General features: G+C 40.1%; 1 protein-coding gene across 1 annotated transcript in view; it reads right to left on the minus strand.

The window, feature by feature from the left end:
* Positions 1-8,824, minus strand: part of KLF7 (KLF transcription factor 7) — a 215,671-nt gene extending 206,847 nt beyond the window's left edge. Inside the window, exon 1 of the mRNA XM_089671169.1 lies at positions 8,342-8,824. Coding sequence (XP_089527295.1) covers positions 8,342-8,443 — 102 coding nt within the window. The 5' untranslated portion in view covers positions 8,444-8,824. The remainder of the gene's footprint in view (positions 1-8,341) is intronic.
* Between the last annotated feature and the right edge of the window lie 5,199 nt (positions 8,825-14,023).

Genomic DNA, 14,023 nt, shown 5'->3' on the forward strand with positions numbered 1-14,023 from the left:
CGACGTAGGCACGTGTCGTTGAAAAGCTCTGTCGCACGACTCGTTGCAATTTTTTCAGGATGGTTCTTTTCAACAAAACCTGCCACCCTCTCCCACATTGCCAAAATATCCTTGAGGTCTTTTGTACTGATTATCTCTGGCTCTGTCTCCTCTCCCTTCGAAGTAGCTTCAGTTAATGCTTCTGTGTGCCGTTGCTCTTGTAACTCCTTTAACTCGTCAGTCGTAAGTTCCTCGGAGTGCTCCTCAACGAGTTCCTCGATGTCTCTTTCATCCACCTCCAGACCTATAGTCCTGCCAATGGACACGATCTCTTCCTCCACTGGCTCCTCTTCTTCCTCAATCTCAAACCCTTCAAAATCTCTTTCAGCCACATTTTCAGGCCACAGCTTCTTCCAAGCAGAGGTCAAGGTCCTTTTCGTAACCCCCTGCCAGGCAATATCGATGATTTTGAGGCCTATTGCTAAGTTAAAATGCTCCTTCCAAAACTCTCGAAGGGTGAGGTTTGTGTTCTCCGTCACCTCAAAGCAACGGCGAAACAGGTGCTTGGTGTAGAGTTTCTTGAAATTTGATATTACCTGTTGGTCCATTGGCTGGAGGATAGGGGTGGTGTTTGGAGGAAGGTAGAGAACCTTCACAAAATTATACTCATCAAGTATTTCTTCCTCGATCTGTGGTGGATGTGCAGGAGCATTGTCGAGGACGAGAAGGGCTCGCAGGGGCAGGTTGTTGTTCTTCAAATATTTCTTCACCGAAGGACCAAACACAAGGTTTACCCAGTCGATAAAGAACTGCCTGGTGACCCATGCCTTAGGGTTTGCCCTCCACATAACATGGAGTTTCTCCTTTATTATCTTGTGTGCTTTAAAGGCTCTGGGGTTCTCCGAATGGTATACGAGTAGCGGCTTTATTTTGCAGTCGCCACTCGCATTGGCACACAGGGCGAGGGTCAACCTATCCTTCATAGGTTTGTGTCCTGGCATCCTCTTCTCCTCTTCGGTGATGTATGTTCTCCTCGGCATCTTCTTCCAGAACAGCCCTGTCTCGTCACGGTTGAAGATTTGCTGGGGGATGTATCCTTCTTCCTCGACGAATTCTGCAAAAGTTTTCACAAACTCCTCTGCTGCCTTTACATCAGCACTTGCTGCCTCACCATGCCTAACAACGGAGTGAATCCCCGTCCTTTTCTTAAAATTATCAAACCAGCCCCGACTGGCTTTAAAGGATTCCTCCTCCGTTGAAGTGCCTGGGGTTTGCTGTTGTAAATCTGAAAAAATACTGCGCGCCTTCTCGCAGATTATTCCCTCGGTGACGGTATCTCCGGCAAGTTGTTTTTCCGTCAGCCACACCAACAGCAGATTCTCCATCTTCTCATGCACATCTGTACGGCGCTTTGAAATAATCTTGACACCTTTGGCTGGCTTAATTTTCTTTAGGGACTCCTTCTGTTTTAAGATGGTGCAGATCGTTGACGTTGTACGGTCGTAGTGCTTGGCCAGTTCCTTTACTCGCATGCCTTGCTCATGCTTCTCGACGATTTCAAGCTTTATTTCGAGGGACATCATCCTCCTCTTCTCGGTACTACCACTTGCTTTCTTTGGTGCCATGGTTACAACAAAGTTAGAAGTTGGGATTTCAATCACGTGTAGACAGCGAGAGAGAGAGAAAGGCTCGGAGATGGGATGCTGTGACTCATACCCTCTGAGCTGCGCGCGCCTTGAAAATATACACTTAGAGCTGCGCGCGCCTCGAACTCGTATCTTAAAATTCTGCTCGCGTGCCGAAGCAAAAAATCGCCCGAGCGACTGCTCGTATCTCGGAAAACTCGCACGTTAGTTCGCTCGTAGGTTGAGGTTCCACTGTATGTCATTTTAAAGTCATACTACAAATGCTGCAAGTACACAAAATACCTGTTGAACATCCAGAAATCCTTTGCACTTTCAACTTCCTGTTTGAGCTGACAACACAGTGCTAGCTGCACTGAAATCCCATTCAGTATTATTTGCTCTGCCCACTTTTCCCCTATGGACCTTTTCATCTCTTCAAAACATAAGAGTGAGGTGTCCTCCAGTCCAAATTTCATGAACTGGAGGCAGAGTTGTCAGCGCAAGCAGGAAGTTAGAAGTTCTCTGGATTTCTGGTCAGATTAATTGGTATTTTTCTGTACATGCAGCATTTTTAGAGGGTTAGTTCAACTTTTCACAAAATATGAAATAGTGAACTAACTCACAACACCTTCCCCACCCCTGATCCCATTGTACTTACCTTCTTGGACTATTATCTTTATTTGCCCATGCTAGCTGATGTAGCGGTCTGCACATTTGAAAGACAGGCTTGTCTGCACTTTTCTTTCTTCTGGGATGCCATACTACAACAAAGAGGGCTCAAAGAGATACTCATTGGTCAAAATTGCCACATGTCGGTGCTGACCAGTGCCCTTTAACCATTGCAAGTATTAGGAAGTCACAAAGGGGTTTATTTACTAAAGCTGGAGAGTCCAAAATCAGACTCCCTTCTGCATAGAAACCAATCAGCTTCTAACCTCAGCTTGTTCAATGAAGCTTTTGCAATGAAACCTGGAAGCTGATTGGTTTCTATGCAGAAGTGAGTCTGATTTTGCACTCTCCAGCTTTAGTAAATAAATCCCAAAGTGTCTGGGCTGTGTATTGCATTTTTCAGATGCCTGGACCGCTACACAGGCTGGCATGGGTGGCAGAAAATAAACATCAAAGGAGATAAGTGCAGAGGGGATTGGGGTTTGGGGAGGGTGTAGTGCTTGTTTGCCTTTTCATATTTTGTGAAAAAAGTGAACTAACCATTTAAAGAAAAAAGACATGGTGAAACATGCATGTGGTGAAGAGATGTACTATATATGTTCTGTATGTCTGTAGGTGCCCCATGACAATAGGTTGGCATCTGATCAAGCCAAAAACAGCTGGATTGGCAGACCTTGATCTAACATATAGAGTACATTTAGTGAACTGTATATACTATAGCTGGAATTATTCAGCAAGACAAAGGGCACTGTCTGGTAAATTGGTTTCTCTAAGCAACTGCATTTTACACATCCTCATTGCCAATGTCATAACCATAATAATTATAGATTAAGGCACAGTGGTCATACTGAATAAAAAAATTGGAACAAGTTAAGCCTGGCATGTTAAGTTTTTTTTTGTTCAACTCAGAGGGCTGAATGAAAAAAAAATAATGAAGAGGTCACCGTACTATGTGATGCTAGTGCTGTGTAGTCCCCCGCTGAGCTATTGTGGTCTAAAAGGGGGACTGCCCCCCGCCAGAACACACTGATCAGCACTCATAGCCATTGGCTTCCAGCGCTGAAAGGCTACCGGTCGGATTCTGGTTTCCCAGCATGTCCCTTCGACAAATGTTGGCTGTTGGACTGTCTCTTGTCGGACAGACAGCTGTACACACCAGGGGCGGACTGACCATTTGGAAACTCGGGCACTGCCCGAGGCCCGGGGTCAGTAGGGGGCCCCATGAGATGCCCCTGGTACCTTTTTCATAGGCATTTTTGAGTTTGGGCAAGGACACAGCGGCCCCATGATCCCCTATTGCCCGGGGGCTCCATGAGTTGTCAGTTCGCCCCAGGTACACAGTGTCCGAATTTTGGGATGCTCCTGCTGAACCAGCCAATATTCGGATTGTACCCATGATTAGTCTATAGTATCTGCTCCTTTTCAGTTGTAAAGAATTCCTGGTAACGGAAGCCAGTTATTGTGTATACTGTTACCCTACAAAACATAGCCAAGACTGAAGCTGCTGAATTACAGTAAATGTTAGAATAACGAATACAACCACACAGATTACTATCTGTTGTATACTACTTTAGCTGAGACACAGGAATTGGTCAACCAAAAGTGTAATTCATGAGGTTTTTATTTGTAAAATTCTAAAAACTCAACTTATATATGAAGAACTGGTGTACAGATGTTTATATTGTATGAACGTCTCTTTTGTTCTGTCTTGCAAAAGTAGATATAATAATTAGCAATGAGTAGAGCTTGATGAACTGCCCAATGTATGCCATATCACAGTAACAATGAAGTAACCATCTCAAATGATTTCCACATAAAAAAAGCAAGTGTATGAACTCCTGAGACTGGAGAAATATTTGATATGGGAAAAAGCAGTACATTACACTACTACTGAAGGAGAAAACAAGCTTTCCCCAACCAGTATGAAATGTCCTCACTTCAAAACCTTCATTTATATGCAGAATTCACAGAAAAACTGATTGCCTTAGTAGAAGCCATGCAGTTTAAACACATAGATGATATACTGTAATGCCAGGCTTTCAGGTAAATGTCTCTTGAAAGAGATATCAACTATTCCTTGACAAACATTTTAGGAGTTCAAAATACAGAATTACTTTTCAATATTTCATCTTTGTCACAGCTGTACTTTGGTTATATCATTTGTCTTGCAACTGATACATTCAATCATAAAATTTTGTCAGATGTTCAAAGGAAGTGAAGATCGCAAGACGACTTGTACCTACTCTAAGTGACAAACTTAGACAGAAGCGAGAAAAAAATCTAAGATAGGTCCTGGCACTTTTTGTGCTATCTGTAACATTTTTGTCACTTGATTTCAAGTATATTGCCTGCATTTGTGTATCAAACAGTCAAAGGCAAATCTGATAAATCTTACTAGTAACATCCTCAAGTATTTGGTTTTAGATGGGTTAGTATAAATATATGGCAGACCTTCATTTTTTTGACATTTGCATTTCTAAGCTTCATAATGATCAAACAAACCACAGAACAATTAGCCACGCTTTATAAACAACTTTTCCTAAGCATAAATATCCATCAATTTGTTCCATTATGGTAGGATATTTCCTGTATTCTCTGTCAGTCATGTGATCTACTGGCAGTCATATGATATGGCTATAGCCAACAGAAAGCGTTCTTCAACAACCACGTAGAAAGACTTCAGTGGAAAAAATACATTTAAAGCTTACAAAAAATAACAATTGGCTGGTTTTGGCACATTTTACATTTATATTATAATGAACAAGTTCATATTCCTCAATGAAAAAAATACCAGTCTTCAAATGCTATTTCCAAACCACCTGAGACTTGAAATAATAGATACACTGTGCCAGATAGGCACCATTCAAGATGAGGAACCACAATATCACAAATGATTTAGGCTGTTTGACTATAAAAAATTTTTTAGACAATATTACAAGTCCCTGAACACCCCAGTGACTGTTAAATTTGATACAGTCTTCCTAAAAGCCAATATGTGATATTTATGGAGGTTTTTTTTTTCTTTTTAATAATAAAATACTACAAACCCTCATCACTCGTCAGACTTCAAAACATCAAAAACAGGTTCACTCTCATTCAACCTCGATGATGGTAACTGCAGTAGAATTTTACAGTATGCAGTGCAATATACCTTGTTAAAAAAATATCAAAATGATAAAATTGATCTGTGCAAAGGGTCTAAAATCAGAATGGAGTGTCACATTTTCAAAGTTCAATAATGTACTTGATCGCTTGTCGCATTGAGGCTTTCTAATTTTGTTTTTAATTATGCATTGGCCTCAGACATCTGTGATTTATTTATATTCTGGGTTTTAAATCCTACTTGATCAATCCCAGCTAAAACATGCAAGACATCCTCCATTATGGATTGTTAGGCTATTTTCTTTCTGAGCATCACATGGTTTTGGTCCTGAAGTAGATAGTGATCATATAACACACAGGCTTAAGGTTTCATGAATCTGATGCATCAAAAGCACCATGTGAAAATCCTACTGATGCTTCTAGTTTTCTAGCTGCTAATTTCCAACAGGCAATACAAAGAAAGGAGGTCAATACAATACAGTGCATCACCACATACTGTACATAGACTTCAAGAACTAATGGTTGTGCAAGTAATTTTCTGTTGAATTATTAAACATTAGGGCAATGCTCTTTGGGTTCTGTTTTAATTATTCATATTAATGCTTGGAGATGGAATGGAGGGTTTTTTTTTGTTATTAACAGATTGTTTCATACCCGTCAATATGAATGAAATTACATGCTTTTTTCTTCATCTGTCAGTTTTAAAAATAAAGCAATAAACCTTGTCGGGCCTGTATGTGCAATTCCATAGTGATGAATATTATTTTGACAGGACAGTTACCCAATAGAAAATTAGCCTCTGATAAATTATAATTGAGTGATTAAGGGTGGAAAGGCTTGCATATTGACAATGAAAACACATATTGGTGTTGACTACTAAAGGACTAAGAAAACTGAATTTTTACCTAGTGAATGAGATGTAGATGTGCTGACTTCAATCATTCAATGATGTGCAAGCATAAATCCTGCCTTTTCATTTCTCCTTGGTATTTTTTGCAAAGTGAATTTCCATTTAGTTTTACTTGGCAAAATGGACATTCTCTACTTCTTTGGTAAATTAACCCCATTGTGTTAGTTTCAGGGTACCAAGTATTTTCCAAAAACCTGTTTTCTGAGGCTCCAGTTGACTTTCTTATAACACTCTGTATAATACAATCAAACTCAAAGTATTTGGAGTCTGGCATGTTTGAGCACCAGCTTGAAAGAGATTTTAGCTCAAAATCTGCTATCTTTGTCCTGCAATAAACTCAAACGTCATTAATACATTTAAAGGGGACAATTTCCTGCCATTTAGAGAACATGGCCTTCCTTTCTATTGCCATGCATGACAGCAATTAATATGGAAAACTCAACAGAAGCCAGCTTGCATAGCATAAGGATGACACACAATTGGCCTTCCATATTATATGCAGCAAAGATAAGCCAAAAAAAAATGAAAACATAAGGAAAAAAAAAAAGAAAAACAGCTAACCTATTCATCCTATCTTCAAAAATAGCCAGATAAGACTGTAAAAGAAAAGCTGGCCTTTATCTTTTATTATGACTCCTAAAACTTAAATGGGGATTCCACTCTACTTTGATCTATTGTTCTAAAGTGCAAATGCTGTTACAGTTTCCTACTGGGGCAGGCAACAGCTGCAGCCAAAGTATCACATACAGTGTGCCTTGGGCATGCTGGCTATGTCAACAGATTATCTTGCACTGAGCTGTCTAGACTGTTATTAATATGCAACTGATTCAAAGAACTGTCCTTGTAAATTGTGTGTTTTTTTAACAAAAAGGAGAGAAAAATCTTCATAATTATTTTAATTAGTCAGTTCAGTAAACATGGTAGCATATGTCATTGCAACACAACCAACAATGAAAAGGTACACACATTTTTCATGACCTTTCGCCCAATACTGATAGAGAATGCCACCATCACATTATCAGTAAGACTGGATCCGTGCCATAAAATCTAACGGCCAATATTTAATTCTCCAATAGTACTAAAATATCACTGTACAGAAGTTTCCACTTGCAGTTACTTCTTTATAGAGCACAGGAAAGCATATCCTTTCTAGAAGCACAATAAGCTGCATCGTTTAATGCTGAAGGGCAAGTTTGGCCATTATCTAATGGACAGCCTTATTCTTCTTAGACATATGGTTACTTTTATAACATCATGTCTATTGCAGTTAGTCGAAAACATCACCAACTGCCAAAAAGAGAGGAAAAAAAATCAATATTCCATCTGCATTGGAAAGAATACAAACCCATAGAACTAGCAGTTGTTCTACTGTATGAATGACATTCATTTAAAAGAAGTCTTGCTTAATACAGTAAATGACTTCCTCACTTCAGGCTCCTATTGTGTTACAGTACCTCAGTGCAGCACATGGAGCAAGACACTCCTTACAATCAGAACAGTGAATGGCAAGCATCATTTAAAATGGACGTCATTATACAAGTTTGCGCCTATCATATATTAAGAACATGATGTTTCCTTTAATATAAACTTTGCCTGAATATTGCACTAAGTATAATCCAAAAGAATTAAAGCAGAGCAGTATATTTAAGCATGCTGAATTACGAAGCACAAGAATAGTGCCCCCTTGGATTTGCTGAATAAGCATTAATTCATTTTAAACAAAAATTAGTGTTGAAATGACATACATTCATCCAAACAGACTGACAACCTGACTTTTTTTTTTCTCTGTGACACAGAATAACAAACGGGTCCTATTTCATGAAATAAAACGCTGTCAGCCTTCCAACGTGCTCAGTACAATTAAATCCACATGGTGGAGGAAAGGAAAAAAGAAAAAACATCTGCTTTTTCCCCCAAATCCCTGATGATCAGTGACATTTGTATAACAGTGCTAACCAAAAATGTGAACGATACCAGGGAATTTCCAAAAATGAATGGCAAAGCGAACGTGTGCGTATGCAGCTAAAGGTTTACAGGATTAATTTAAATCATTCACCTGCTGCCAATTCTCCTCCAAAGATGGCATTGCTGAGAAGTAGCCTGTGTCGTGTACAATCTGCAGCTCCTGGAATATGCTATAACTAGCCAAAACATCCATGTTTGCAAGAGAGGAAGAGAAAGAGTGGAATAATCCTTAATTGCTCTCCTTTTGCAAGGATAGATCCGGAGTCCCGTTTTTTTTTTTTTTTGGGGGGGGGGGGATTATAACAGTCAGTAGAAGCTCACAAGCAACAACAGAAGGATAAGTGCTGAACAATCAAAGCCGAGCATTTGAAAAATTCAAATGGTGATGAATATGGAAACGCTGTATAGAAAAACTCTATAGAAAAAGCAAGGAAAAAGTCAACATCCAGTGTACTAATAGGGTGCAAGGGATCCTTTGCAAGGCTGAAGTGTCTCCAGAGCTTGGACCAGGAAGAAAGATGCAAACTCAGTGACAAGAAACTGTCATCTATGGGTACACCAATGCTGCCTGCTCATGGATGCAATCTTTGCTCTCTATATTAGGAGGAGGGGGGAGAGAAGTGGTTGCATTTTTTCCTCTTATTTTTTTTTTCTCGCTCTCTTTTTTCCCCCCTCTGTTTCTTGAGAGACTTTCTCCCTCCTCCTCCTCCAGATCTGCCAGATGAGTAAACTCCTCCTCCATCCCTCCTCCTCCCCTCCTCTAAACAGACAGACACCATTGCACAGGCATGAAAAATTCTTGAAAAAAGCTGTCACTCAGTGATGCCTGTGACCATGTGTTATGGTTTCCTACTGGGGCAGGCAACAGCTGCAGCCAAAGTATTAAAGGACTAAGGAACTGAAAGTCCCAGCATGCCCTGTGAGCCAGCTGTTCACCAGAGCTTCATGGCCACTGGTTGTTGTGCAATACAGTCAAAGCATCCTTGCTACTAGTAGCAGAGTCCTACTTTGGCAAGAGGAAAGGTTAATACTAGTAGTCATCTTATCATGGCAGATGTGGAATCAATGCATACTGGGCCTTCTAGTACCTCAACCAGAAGAGAATGACAGATTGAGTATGCAGGATTTTGAGCTGATCCACAGAACCTGCAGCATATGCTATATAAGTTGTTTTTTTTAAGAGAAAATCCCTCATGGAAAGGCTCAGGCTGTAAATTATTATTATACAGGATTTATATAGTGCCAACAATTTGCTCAGAGCTTTGCAATATAACGGGAGACAATACAGCAACAATACAGTTCAATACAAGAGGGATAGGAGGCTCCTCGGAGCTTACAATCTAAGAGTAAATGTAGGGATTTCTGGTTCCTCAGCAGCTGATAAAACCTGGTTTTCTTAGTCTGGTCTAGCCTGTTACTCCTATACAACTGAGATAAATAACTGGGGTTGGATGCTGTGGCCTTTCTACAAGATGGAGTGAAAATCAAAATATTTATTTCTATAGGTCTGTTAAAAACATATATAAATAACAAGCTTCCCTGGCAACATAAAAAAATGTATTCACGTACTTTCAAAGACATTCCCTGCTTTCACGATAAAGAATGGTGCGCATAAATCACATTGTCAATATCATTGGATCCGAGCCATCAGTGCATCAACCATCTCTAATGTAATATGCAACATTTAATTATTCACTAGCAATTCAAAATCACAGGACCAAAGTCTCTTTGCATTGCACTCATGAAGCCTGTTTGCCCTAAAGCACAGCCCAGCCATTTAATGACTGAGTCATATAATTAAACCTTACGCTGTATGTTTTCCCATTGTTTAGTAAGTAACTTATTCTGAGCCATTTCAGGCATAGCACAGCCTTTGTGGGCGCTCTTGTACTGTCATTGTCAAACTGACTTTTCTCTAGTCTCTGCAAATTGCACTGGAAAGACAGGAAACAGATCTTGCCATTTCAAAAGTCCTAACCCTGGGTTAGCTTTATCCAAGACAACACTGACATACCTAGTACTAGTGATGTGCTGGGTTATTACTGGATCTCTGGGCAAGCACATGGAAGGAAGGATACAATTGTTACAATCACAAAACACAATGGCAAGAATTGAAGAAAAATAATGCAAGTGTGTGCTTTTATGCATTATATGCGCTTTACTTTTTCTGTCACTGATATATCTATAATATTTATATATAATATATTTATAGATAATTACATTTAAAAGTTAGCATTATATATATATATATATATATATACGTAAACAAAAATATTCATTTTATATTTTTTGGCATATTAACTATAGCTGTTTTATATATATATATATGTATCTAGAACTGTATATTTGCATTGTAGCTGATATATCTTGCAGTAATAACTGATGTGTATATATTTTTTTTTACTGCAAGCTATATATATCAGCTGAAATGCAATATATATATATATATATTTATTTATTTATTTACTTTTAATCTTGGGATCATAGCTTTCATTTGGCATCATAGCTGATAAATATATATATATATATATATATATATATATATATATATATATATATATAAACAAGCCATAAAGCTGATGCATGTGTGTATGTATATGTATCTGTTTAAAAATGTGCACACTTGGAATTATACCTGTCCTATGCCATCATAGCTTTAATATATATATATATATATATATATATATATATATATATATATATATATATATATATTAAAACTTGGCATCCTAGCTGTCATTGTAATGTGATTACATGTCATGGGATTTCTGCTGATTTAAGAGAGCAGCATGTTAGAAGTAGAAGTCAGTAGGTTTTGCTGATTAAGCATGTTGATTTAAAATGAAAATCAGTAAATCTCTGTGACATACAAGTACACAGGTTGATAATAAATAATAATCCTATTTAATAAATATCTAGTTGTTGAAGGGACTGGATCAGAGTCTTGCAATGCTATTCAGATGGAAAAAATAACATCTAAAAAAAATGTTTATTTAAAAAAAAAAAAAGAAAAGAAAACTGTCTGTGATTGGTGACATTTCTACAGATCTGGTTACTACTATGAATGTGCACCATGCCAGCCAATCCCCAAAAATGAATGGCCAAGTGCCTGTGTATGCAGTTAAAGATTTACAGGATTAATTTAAATCATTCACCTGCTGCCAATTCTCCTCCAAAGATGGCATTGCTGAGAAGTAGCCCGTGTCGTGTACAATCTGCAGCTCCTGGAATATGCTATAACTAGCCAAAACATCCATGTTTGCAAGAGAGGAAGAGAAAGAGTGGAATAATCCTTAATTGCTCTCCTTAATAATAGATCCGGAGTCCCGATTCTATATTGTGTGTGTGAATAATGTGGACACGATGACAGTCAGTAGAAGAACACAAGCAGCAAACCAAGAATAAGTGCTGACCAATGAAAGCCCAGCATTGACAACACACAATGATGCCTAATACAGAGAGTGTAATAAAGTCAACATCCAGTGTTACTAATGAGAAGGAGAGGGATCCTCTGCCAGGCTGGGGTGTCTCCAAAGCTTGTACCAGGAAGGACCTGCTGTCACCTATATGGGGACACTAGTGCTCATGGCTGCAATCTTTGCTCTCTAGATAAGCAGGAAGGGGGAGAGAAGCGCTTGCATTTTCTCTTTCTCTGGCTCCAGCTCGTTTTTCCTCTCTCCCCTCTCTCTCTTCCTTTCTCTCCCCCTCTGCTTCTTAGGAGACTTGGCTCTCCTCCTCCTCCAGCTCTGCCAGATGACAGGCCCCGCCTCCGCCCCGCCCCTACACTGACACCATTGCACAGACACAGGAAATTCTTGGAAAAAGCTGTCACTCTGGAGAGCCTGTGCCCATGTTCGGAGAGCGGGGCGGGGCCGGAGGATGTGACATATCTAGCCGCCAATGAGAGAGCCAGGTTGGGACTGTGGGCGGATCTTGGAGGGGAAGGCGAGCTGTGGTTGGCCGACACAGATCTTCTTTGCTGCCTTACAAGGCATTGTAAGAAGAGCTATTTTTAGAGGGCTATATAAGCCGCAGTGTGAGCGAGTGCGAGGAGAGTGCGGAGTGTTCTCCGGAGTTTGCTGAGTCCGGAGAAATGAGCGCTGCGAGGCTACGGAGATCAGACATCCGGCCACAGGGAGACAATAGAAGAGCACCGGGCTGGCAATGAGGGCAGCCTTGTGGAGGAGAGTGCAGCCTTATGGAGGAGAGCGCAGCATTGGCAGCATGTGTTTGATCCCCCAGTGATCACCACCTCGCTCCTCCACCACTTCCCACGATTGGCTGCCTTCTGGATGCACATCAGCTCCTGTAGATCTCTCCAGGTGCTATACAAGTCTGTATCAATGTGTATGTAAACCCAAAAACTGACAGTGTTATTATACAGTATTTATAAAGCGCCAACAGTTTGCTCAACGCTGTACATTACCATGGGTGACAATACATGTGACAGTACAATAACAATACAATACTTCTTATGCAGGCCATAGATGGTTCGTTTATTGCCTGATTTTTCGTTCGAAAGAATAATCGGCTGATTTTCGCACTGTTAGTGGGGCAATGGCATCTGCCAATTTTTGCAGTTCCTCATTTTGTTTATCAGTCATGCTGGAAAATTCGTGAAAAACAGCTTTTCGCAACCATTGGTGGCAACGTCGGTTTACACAACTAAAGATGTTTCTTTTTTCAGTGAAAAATTGACCGATAAACGAATCGTCTATGGCCTGCATTAGTGTCCGGTCATACCAGTGCGATATGCGAATTGAAATCGCACCTGAAATTGCATCTGATGAATCTGAATGTCAGTGTCTTGCACCCCGGTCACATCAAAGCTGATTTCAGTATCGGGTGACCTGCTGATTTCATTGCAATTTGCAAGACATCTGACACTGATGTCTGCAAATCGCAACAAAAGTAGTTTAGAAATCAGTGCGGGTCCGACCGGAACCACAATGATATGAGCGCTCTAATAGCGGACAATAGGGTGCAACTTGGCATACAATTTGCAAGTTGCCTGGCATGCACCCGATGTGACCGGGGGCTAAACGTGCGATTTTCTGCAGCGCAATTTCTAAAGTAGTTCTTGCATTACTTGCAGCAGTTTTGTTGCGATTTTACATACATAGAATATAATGGAAATCGCACTGCAAATTGCAAGAAATCATTGAAAATCTTCACAAGTCTCAATAAAGTCTACAGAACTCGCACCTAAAATCACACTGAAATTGCACAAAAATCACGCAATTTTAAATAGCAGAGGTGTGACTGGTGACTTACACCCGGTCACACCGATCCCAACTTTGAAATCGTGTGATTTACAGTGAGGTTGCACAATTTCAATGTCGGATGTCATGCTGATTTGAGGTGCGACTTGCAAGGCATCTGACACAGATGTCTAAGCAAATCGCACCAAAAGTAGTGCATGCACTACTTTTGAAATTGGTGCGGCTCCAACCAAGTCGGAACCGCACCGATATGACCGCTGTAATTGCAGACAATAGGGTGCAACTTGGCATGGGATTTGCAAGTCGCACGGTATGCAAATTGCATGCCAATTCGTACCCAGTGTGACCGGAGACTAATGCCCCATACACACGATGAGAATATCGGACGAACGATCGGCCGTTTTTTTTCGCCTGCTAGTCTCACATCGAAAGGGAAAAGGTTACTAAAGATACGAAAATTCTCATTTGAAAGACAAGAAATTCGAAAGTGATGTCATGTATTGCATTGTATTTGTATTGTATTTTCAGACGACTACTGTACTGATTAAACG

The sequence above is a fragment of the Staurois parvus genome, unplaced genomic scaffold (assembly GCF_062004578.1).
Source record: "Staurois parvus isolate SC_StPar_1 unplaced genomic scaffold, SC_StPar_1.0 ptg000011l, whole genome shotgun sequence".
NCBI classification, from domain to species: domain Eukaryota; kingdom Metazoa; phylum Chordata; class Amphibia; order Anura; family Ranidae; genus Staurois; species Staurois parvus.